The sequence below is a fragment of the Dasypus novemcinctus genome, chromosome 2 (assembly GCF_030445035.2).
Source record: "Dasypus novemcinctus isolate mDasNov1 chromosome 2, mDasNov1.1.hap2, whole genome shotgun sequence".
Lineage (NCBI taxonomy): Eukaryota > Metazoa > Chordata > Mammalia > Cingulata > Dasypodidae > Dasypus > Dasypus novemcinctus.
In genome coordinates, this window is record NC_080674.1 from 89,717,315 (window position 1) to 89,727,913 (window position 10,599).

The following is a 10,599-nucleotide window of genomic DNA, read 5'->3' on the forward strand; positions in this document are numbered from 1 at the left end:
ATTGTTCTGATTTTATTACAGTTTGAAAAGTTTAATGGTTTTTAGATTCTGAATTGTACTTAAGGGAAAAGAATGGCTTAAACAAACCTTGTCTTTATATGAGCCAATATATCTGATATATATAACGTCTACCATAAGTAGAAACTTATGGTTTCAAGCTTAAGGGTATCATAAAAGACATCTCATCCATCTATATAACCTATGCTTAAATTTCTTTTTCAAAATGTACACCAGATAATCACTCTGTCTCTGCTTAAAGGCCTTCAGTATTAGTGAATTCACTTTTTCAGGTAGAATTTAACTTATTATCTTAAGCTAAAAACTGTCTTCCTGAAACTTGAACCCATTAGTCCCTCTATATCAATCCAATATTTATTCCATACTTCTTATTAACATAGATATAGTCTAAACTGGTAAAATTTCTTCAAGAGTAAATGTCAAGATATCTCTATAAATTGATAATGAAAATAATAAGTTTTCTTTAACCCTTGCTAAATGTGAGTCTTGTTTCTTTTCATAAATTACTTTTTGGTAGAGATAAGACCAGTTGCACTAGAGTGTAGTTTATTGGGGTAAATTGAGAGTTAAATGCCTCCTCTCATTTCAAGCTTTTGGCTGCAGTGAGATCAGTATTTTCACTTGCTTTCTGTAATTGAGATGATTGTGTTATTTTACAGGACACTGAGATATATTTATGGGTGTTTACAGAAATCTGTTCAGGACAAGTGGCCAACAAATACAACGATGAGAACCAGAGTTGTTAGGTAAGGCTCATCATTTCATTTGTTACATCACTGAATATAACATATCCAAACAGTTGAGTGGATAAATGTGAATACTAGAACAGTTCAGAGCATACAACTCAAGGCCTTTTTCTTTGCTTTTTATGTCCAGAGCTCTACTGAATATTTTCTGAGTTCAGGTATCTCCTAAACATTAATTTATTGTAACATTTAGAAGTGAGATATTTAGCTAGTTTTTATATTTCTTAAAACTGTTAGGGAAATGGATGTGGCTTGAGCAGTTGAGCTGCCACCACATAGGAGATCACCAGTTCTGTTCCCTGCGCCTCCTGGAAAAGATGAGCAAGGCAGTGAGCTGCCGCGATGGACTAGTGTGGCGAGCTCATTGCAACAAGATGACACAGAGAAAACACAGTGAGACACAACAAAGCAGGGAGCAGAGGTGGCTTAAGTGACTGAGTGCCTCTTTCACATGGGAGGTCCCATGTTTGGTTTCCAGTGCCTCCTAAAGAGAAGATGAGCAGACACAGGGAGCACACAGAGATAGACGCAGAGAGTAGACAGTGAGCACAGAACAACAAGACGGGGCAATAAACTGGAAAAAAAAAAAGAGAAATCTTTTAAAAAAAAGGATGTTGGGGAAGGGATGTAACTCAAATGATTGAGTGCCTGCTTTCCCATGTACAAGGTCCTGAGTTCAATTCCCGGTACCTCCTAAAAGCAAAACAAATAGACCAACTCTTATGGGGAGTGGATGTAGCTCAATGGTTGAGTGCCTGCTTTCCATGTATGAGGTCCTGGGTTCAATCCCCAGGACTCCTAAAAAAACAAACGAAAAATTTATTTATAGTGAATTCGAAATTCTTATAGAATGAGTTAAAGGTTATTTAACCATCAAAACTAGCTAACTCATAAAGTATACGTACACAAATGTCATGATTTGGGGCTAAGAGGGAAAAGCAATAAACCATTTAGATATTATTTTGTTTGTAAGACTGTGATTCCAGGCTAATCTCTAATCAGAGGTCCTGTTTCTGAATCTGAGCCCCTGTATTTCAGTCTGTTCATTGTGCAATAATTAGAAATAACTGCCTTGGCAAGTAAAAGGGACAATATCATTATTCTAACTTACTTTTCCAATGAGGAAACAGATCTGGAGAGGTTAAATTATTTGCTTTAGGTTATAACCTATAAATGAAAATTAGTGGCTGAGGCAGAACTAAGGGCAAACCGCTTAAGACTCTTATCTGATATCCTTAACATTACTGCAGCCTTTTCTGTTAAATAGACCCCAACCCATACAAGGCAGTTTGAAGTTTAGTGCACAAGTATCAGAGAACACAGCAGAGTTTCATAATAATATAATTTAGTTGTAAAATGTACACTGCTGGTTACATTAAATCCCTTTTAAAAAATTAGGTAACCACCAGTGACACCAATGTGATACAATTAGTTTTGTCCCCCGTCTAAATTTTATAAAAGGGATTCACTTTATTTTGCAGACAAAATGTCTCTTGATGAGTTATGGTTTCACATAAATATTTAAGAATTCCATATTCTGTATTTGTTGGTTTAAGTGGTAATTGGAAAAGAATTTCAAGCATATAGTTGTTTTTCAGCACAGTCATGTGTGAATTTTTTTTATAAACTATAAGTTTCAAACAGGTATAAATAAACAGCAAGAAATTCTGCTATGTGGATTGGTTATCAGGACAGGGTGTTTTAAGGGACATTTACGCCCCATGTGTTAATTTCTGTCTCTAGTAATAAACGTTTTAATATGTATAGGTGCCTATTTTTGTCTAAATGTTTAATATCAGCTCTAATAACTCAAACAAAGTAAATTTGCACACTGAAATTCATTTATGGTTCAGTGTTACCAGGGTAGGGTTTGAGTTCAGACCTACTTAAGTATCAAAATATTTTCAAGCAAAATTTGTTTGACAGTCTGCAAAAATTAATTTAGAAGAAATCCAAATTTAAGGACTTAATAATTGCCCTCGTTATATATTATAATTGCTATAAATTCTGCCTGGGAAACAACATTCATTTTCTGTCATATTTGAAGATAAATGTTGAGAAGATGAATTATCCACTCTAACACAGATCTTACCAATTATTTTAATCACTGGAAAGAATTTTAAACCATTTTGGGAATAATACTTGTCTTTACAAGGGACAAGTAAATATCAGTGACTAAAGGGAGCATAGAAGAAATACCTATTTATACTTGAATTGTTACATTACTACATTGTTACCAAAATAAAAGCAGTAGGCAAAATCATCAACAGCTGTTGTTATGCTGTGTGCTTTTATACTGATATTTAGTTTTGCTATTACTCTTTTGTAAGTTTAGAACAATTTTTTTTTTTTACTTTGGAAAGACTATCTTTTTATCTTTAAAGCTTTTCAGCATTCTATAATAATATGTTTTATTTATCAAGAGGCCATTTTTTCCCTAGTGAAAGGGATGTTTATTTTATGATTCATCAACAAAACAGATATAACCAACTTGATTTATAACAGACTTGATTTGGCTATCTTGGTTAAACAAACAAATAAATAGATGTGAGAAAATATTTTATAACCTTACAGCACTATGTATCTAATAAAACTAAAGGTTTACTAGTACCCCTGTAGTATTTCAGAAATTGCTGGAGTTCCTGAAAAACAGTACTTTGTCAGAGTAAAGTATAAAATACACTCTAACCTGGAATAAATACATAATGAAAAAGACAAAAGTCTTACAGATATAAATTAACCTCTTCCCAAAGTAAACCTTAAAGTCCAAATTTGGAAAGCTGTCTGTGTTCAGGTTTCCCTGCATTAGTTCAGAGTAAAGTTTGTTTCTAGGAGTATTTAAAAAGTGTTTTTCTCTATATTATTTTAATATAATATATATAGTTTTCTAATAAAAATTTTCCTCCCTTCAGTGGTTTTGTTTTTCTTCGTCTCATCTGTCCTGCTATCCTGAATCCACGGATGTTTAATATCATCTCAGGTAATAGCTTTTGATGAAGTTTGAAACTTAAAAAGATAAAAGTTTCACACTACCAAGTAAGAATACTCATCTTTTAAAAGTGGGTATAAAGCATTTCAGAGCAATCTTCTCTTTTCTTCTTCCTTCTTTCCTTTTGTTTCATTAGGTTTTCTGTTTTCCTTCTTACCTTCATTTCCATCTAATAACTGAACACTGAGAGTGCATGATGAGACACATTCTACTTTTTACTACCCTTACCTGTATCTCACGCTGATTATGATGACTTTTTACAATCTGCAACTTGACTTTTCCATGTTGAGAAGAAGGGTTTTCTGTGCACTGAGCCCATGTCATCACTACTGCAGGCTGGAGTTTCTTTAAGAGTAAATTAAAATTATATTCCACAGTAGCAGTTCATGCTCTCAGAGTACCCATAAAGGAAGTAGCCCTCGTTTCTCCCATTATATATTTCTTGTCACTAGTTATAATGTTAAGGGGCCATTTAAAACTCTAATAAATCAGATTTCGTTTTAATTAAATACCCCTATTTCCATTATGTAAATGACTTTCAGATGTTGTAGGATTCTTTGAAAGAAAGGTTGAGTGAAATCTACAACTTGGCCTGTAATAATGAGTCATTATTAACAGAAAGAACCTGAACCATTTTTCTCTTAATTATTTGAAGCTCAAAGTTGTATTTAATAATATTTTTGGAATATGTTAATTTTTTCTTTTATAGCCATCACATCTCTATAATTTTATTGGTACTAACATTTAAAAGTTTAAAACTATGAATCTATTAAGAATGAAGGAGTGTCTCCTTTTGGAAAGATTTATTTATCTGACTGTTGGTATCAGAACCTCTAGACAACATTATTATTTAGCTGCTTAAGATACAGAGTATGATCTAAATCAGACAGTCAGACTACTTATAGATTTTTACTGTTTAATAAGTATCTTAAGCTTTAGGGGAGGTTTACTAAAGCCACAGATACTTTTCATTTGCATTCTGTTATATAGTCTCTGTAGGGAAATGTGTTCCTGATAACTAAAATATTTAAAAAGTTTATTAAATTTCATGTTTTTCTCTTCAAAATGAAGAAGAGGTCTAAGACCTTATCTTGTTCTTAAGCTTTAAAGTGAATTATTTAGTCAGTGGAGGTTGGGAGCAGGGTGTTACTCAGATTGCAAATTGCTAACCTGAGTGGGTTGAAATAAGCTTTGTGGAGTGTTTTTGGGAATAAAGATAAAACTTTGAAATATCCTGAAATATTATCAAATGGGAACCGCTGTGTTTTGTAGTACCTTTATATACAAAACTGGGAAGTATTGATGTGTGTTCAGTTTTCCCCTTCTAACTCAAGTTCTTCTGAATTATGAGATTTTATATATATATATGTATGTGTGTGTGTGTGTGTGTATATATATATATATATATATATATATATATAAATATATAAATATAAATTATGGGTTCTGAATGGAGGAATGTTGGTATTTTGACAGAAAAAAAAATATTAAAGAACTAAGCTAATTATGTAATGGTTTACCTGGAAGTGCCTTTGAAACTGGTGTCATTAGCTGTGCCCAAATCTCTTACAGATTCTCCGTCTCCTATTGCTGCAAGAACACTGATATTAGTGGCTAAGTCTGTGCAGAATTTAGCAAATCTTGTGGAATTTGGAGCAAAGGTAAAAACATTTTGACATTTTTAAGGTAAAATTTATGAATGAAATGTTTACATTTAAAACCATAAAATAATAGCATAAAGAGAAGTTATGTTTTTGTTGGTGTGTTTATATTTTTAAAGTGGTTTGTTTAGATTTCACTTTAATAATGAAATTCTGAAAACCAACATTTTAGCCATTACAGAAAACTTTTTTCAAGATCCATTATGTTTCTCCTAATTTTAAATATAAAATTCAGTAAGCATATTTTTAAAGCCATATTATTTCATTATAACCATTCATCTGTAAAAACTAATATTCAGATCATCTTACTACATAAGGTTAATAATAACTTAATATTTGGCAGGGATTACACTGTCTCCTGCTTTTGTCATTTCATAGGTGACAAACTTTTTTCTATATCTGGAAATAAATAACCACTTTGTTATTTATTCTTAATAAGTAAACTATTCCAATTATTTCCTTAAACTAACTCTCAAGTAGAATTACTAATTAAAGAATTAGACAGTTTTTATACTTCTCATAATTATCATAGGTTCCCCCAACACTATAAGATTTTTTGTTTCCCACAGTCTTGCCAAAATTTAGTGGTATTATTGTTTTTAATTTGCACCAATATGATTTGCTTAGTGTTACTTTGTGTTTCACTATTTCATTACTCTTGGAGATTTGTTTTTCATGCATACTTCTTTGAATTGTCTATTGAGGTCTTTATCTCATTTTTTTACTAGGTTTCTTACTGATTTTAAGAGCACTTGTGTTAATATTTACCCTTTCCTATTTCATAACATAGCATGCTTTTAAAAGTAGGTTTAAGATTTTAGTAAGATGAGCAGTTTACATATATAACTTTTTAAAGTTATTTGAATCTGAGACAGGCTATATTTTCCTTTCACAGCCCTTACCGAAACTGTATTTTAATACCCTCTAATCCCTGCTAGATTCTAATCTCTTGTTTGGACCTGTATTTGTCTCAGTGCCTGGCAAATAGATTCTCAGTAATTATTTTTGAATCAGTGTCAATATAAGCAATTTGTGTCTGTTATGCTATGTGTTCTGCTTTCTCCTTTGGTCCCAAACACTCTCATAATCCTATCAAAAATTCCCCAGTTCCTCAATATAGCTGCTTGTATTAGAAAGAAAATACTGGCATTATGTAATGACATTAGTTCCTGTGAACAAATGTTGCTACTGATGGACATAATTATTTAAAAGAGTTCTTTTTTAAAAATGATGGGGAAAAAAAAGAATTCTTGACACATGAATGTTTTTCTCAGACACTAGTGTTTGTGTTTTTCATGGAAATACTAAGCTTTTAATTTTTTTAGGAGCCCTACATGGAAGGAGTAAATCCATTCATCAAAAGTAACAAACATCGTATGATCATGTTTTTAGATGAACTTGGGGTATGTATATAATTTTTCAAGTACTTTGAAACTTCTCTTTAGGTTAGCTGAGGTTTAACCCATTTAAACACAGCATTCTGATTTTCTACCCCAAACTTTAAAAACAGGCATATTTGTGGTACATTTCCTAAACCAATTTAATTTCAGTCAGTTATTGTTGTAACCATTTTTTCTTACACTAACTGGTTTGCACCAATCATACCACTCTTATCATGCTTTCAAACATGTCATTTTTTAGATTCTTTCTTATATTTCATTGCCCTTCCCTGTCCCCTCTTATTGCTGTGACATTCATTCCTTCTTAGGCATTTACTTTGCTGCTACTGTGTACCCACAGTTCTGACCAACATGAATAGGTAAATGGACTTAAGAATGAGTGTTCCTTTGGCATTTTCAGGAATAAAGAATAAAATACATGAATTTGGGGTTATAATTAATTCAGTCTAATTATGACCCATTGGAGCCTTTATAAATAATAAATTGTGATTACAAAATAAAGAATAAGGGAAGTTTTAAAATTTCTAAGACCCATGGGTTTCTTAGTAAATTTTCTTTGTTACAAATCTTTAGCTAGTGAATCTATAAAATTAATCTTAAAAAAAAATAACTTAGATAAATTAGGAATTCAGTTCATTATTTATACAAACCAGAAAGGGAACATACATGTGAATTTGGTCATGTGTGAATTCAGTCTGAGTTGTGTGAATTCGGTCTGAGCTGCCCATGTTCTGCCTTAATACATTCAGATTCTGTTGAAAATTTCACAGAACCATCATACCACTGTAGCAAACAAATAATGAACGCCTGTAGGTCACTAGTTTGCAACCTCGGGGATTACATACTAGCATATAAGAAATTATGTAAAGCATAGCACCATAGTAAAACTGAGAAATAAAGAGGTAAATGCGAAATGTCCTTCATGTTTCTGCATGTGATCTCCTGAGAGATGTGAAAAGGTGAATATTTCTAATTACCAAAAAATATTGTTGGTCAGATAAAACAATTTTTACTATAATGTTTATGGAGCTATATGAAAACGGTTTATCACTACTCAAGGCTAGCTAGTTTTTATCTTAAGGTGTATTTCTAGGTTTTTAGATTCAGGATTGGGGCTCCATTTATTTTCCATAACCACAAGTATCTGCAGTTCAGCTTTTTCAACTTCTCTCCTAGTTAGGCCACATGATTTAGCATTTCATACTACTTACTTCTAGTCCCACTATTCCAGTACTCTTCTTCTTCCAGCCCTCTAAAACTATTCCTTTGCTACCTGTATAAATCTATATTACTTTTCAAGACTCACCCCAAACTTTGTCTTCTTCAGAAACCCCTTCAGAAAGCTTCACTGAGCCCTAAACCTGAATTAAATACCTTTTCTGCTTCTCAAGAATCTTCTGCATGTGTCTTTGATAATTATCTCTGTGTTGCAAAGATTAGTTTACTTCTGTGTTTTCTCCATTAGCCTGTAGTGTCTAGAACAAGTAGTTTTTTCCAGTCATTGAATGAATCTTCCAGTCACTGAATGAATCAATGAATAACTGAGTGTCAGTTATTGAATTAATTGTAGTCTGCCTAGTTGTGTTTTGTTACACCATAGAACAATGGATGTTATGCATTTTTTAAGGAATGTACAACAAATACTGTCATCATTAGGGAGAGGAAATGGATTTTATACATAATTACTGGTACTCCAAATTTTATTCCAAGGCTCAAAATAAAATTGGCATTTAGTGCTAATAAAGCACTGTAAATGAACTGTAGTGACCAAGTTGCTGTATACCCCTATATAAAGGTACTGTAATACTGATCATTTCCACACATTAGCAAGTGATTTAGCCATAGTCCACAGATAATTATAGCTTGATAGGTTTATCACACCTTTGTAATGTAGTTTCTCCTTATATACATTGATCGATATGGACAAACTACACTAGCTTAATAATGAAATTCAGTCTGAAAAAGTAGATCAACTTTAAGTTTAGGTTGCATTTCATCCAGATTAATGACTAATGTATACACTCTTTATTTGGCATAGGAAAGAACTTAGATACAAAATGAATTCTTAGGAAACTCGTTTCTTTAGAATAGCAATATTGTACCGTATTCTGCCTTTCTGTGAAAGAAAAGAGAACCTGGTTTTTGTGTGACTGCTGATGTTGCAGTCTACATTTTATCAGAATTAGCACTAAATATTACATTTTGGTAAGAATCCCTAGAATTTTAAGAGGAAGCTACAGTGTTTAAAATTTTACCTACTATAACCAATTAGGATCTTTTCAAGTGACAAAGATTCTCAAGATTTGTATTTCTAAATGCAGTTTTATAATTCCCTTAAAGAATGTACCTGAACTTCCGGACACTACAGAGCATTCTAGAACTGACCTGTCACGTGATTTAGCAGCATTACATGAGATGTGTGTTGCTCATTCAGATGAACTGCGAACACTCAGTAATGAGCGTGGTGCACAGCAGGTATGTTTTTGCCAAACTTTGTCAACAATGTCATCTTTTATTATCACTTAAGTAGAATGTCAGCAAAAGACTCTGAATTCTGATCAACATGTTGGTGTTTATATTTTTAAGTCTCATAATCCATAAATATTTTGGAAGACAGGAATAATCGGCCCGAAATATGATATACTTTTGATACCGCAAAATGTTAACTCTGCTAGAAAACAGTGCATACACTTTAGTGGCATATGGAAAAGACAAGTGAGCTGTAAATGCTTGGCCAAATTGTGGAACACTTAATAATTATTTGGGAAGTTTGTGTGTTTGTATATATACATATCTCTCTCCCATATCCAGAATTCCTGAAGTGGAGTGTTAGAATCTGCATTTCTAACAATCTCCTCCAGTGAATCAGATGCAAGTGGACACTTTGAGTAACACTTGTCTACATTAGTAGACTTTTGCTTTTTAAAACAAGGGATACAGAATGACTGGAATATATTGAAAGAGGGACCTGGATTGAAGGAATTTAGAACCAGGTCAGTTACAATATTGGAGATATTTATCTTGGAGAAGAAAACAAATGAATTGTGTTGGAATGGTTTCATATGGTGAAAGGATCAGAGAGGAAATTCACATGGATTAGTTTTATAAATCAAAGCATGTACTTCATAGTCAGAGCCTTCCATGGCCTTAGGACATGGTGAATTCAGGTCACTACACTTGTTAACTATTCAGCAGGGATCTTGCAGAAGAATCTAAAGCATTTGAGTTTGCCGATTTTGAATTCTCTTCAACCTGAGATTGTAGAATCCTTTTTCGATTTTATAGTTTGGCTCATTAGGGTTAAATCAGACAAATTTGTGACTTGGTTTATTTCTGTATCCCTGGCATGTATGGAAATAGCTGACTCCTTGTTTTACTGGCATCTTGCTTCATTATATGACCTGCCTTAGATGATTGGAAAAAAAAAAAACTGGGGAGAATTTTTGAGTCAGTTAAGACTTTTTAAGAGAGGTAAAGGAGCTATTTGATTTTAGGGTCACCATTATGCAGTAATTTCTTTTATGACTCTATAAAGATTGATTTTTTAAGTGTTCATAGGGTCACAAGCTGATTGCTCTTATATGGTCTCATAGGATGTATGTGTCATTATAATGACAAATCTGTGTTTTGGCAAGATGATCTAGGAAGATTGTTCTAGACTGATTAGATATGAAGAATGATAGATGCAAACGAATGTCTATTCACTTTAGTGTACAAAAATTCTCTCGGTTACGGTCAAAAGTACTCAGTCAAGGACAGAATTAGAAACCCTCACAAGTTTAGGC

The 10,599-nt window shown here is 32.7% G+C and overlaps 1 protein-coding gene across 2 annotated transcripts in view; it reads left to right on the forward strand.

Moving 5' to 3' along the window:
- The window catches only part of RASA1 (RAS p21 protein activator 1), a 105,496-nt gene that overhangs the window by 93,648 nt on the left and 1,249 nt on the right, over positions 1-10,599 (forward strand). For both annotated transcript variants that reach the window (XM_004470611.4, XM_058275695.2), the window contains exons 20-24: positions 678-764; positions 3,677-3,744; positions 5,326-5,414; positions 6,740-6,817; positions 9,155-9,289. In XM_004470611.4, the coding sequence (XP_004470668.1) occupies positions 678-764; positions 3,677-3,744; positions 5,326-5,414; positions 6,740-6,817; positions 9,155-9,289 (457 nt within the window). The remainder of the gene's footprint in view (positions 1-677; positions 765-3,676; positions 3,745-5,325; positions 5,415-6,739; positions 6,818-9,154; positions 9,290-10,599) is intronic.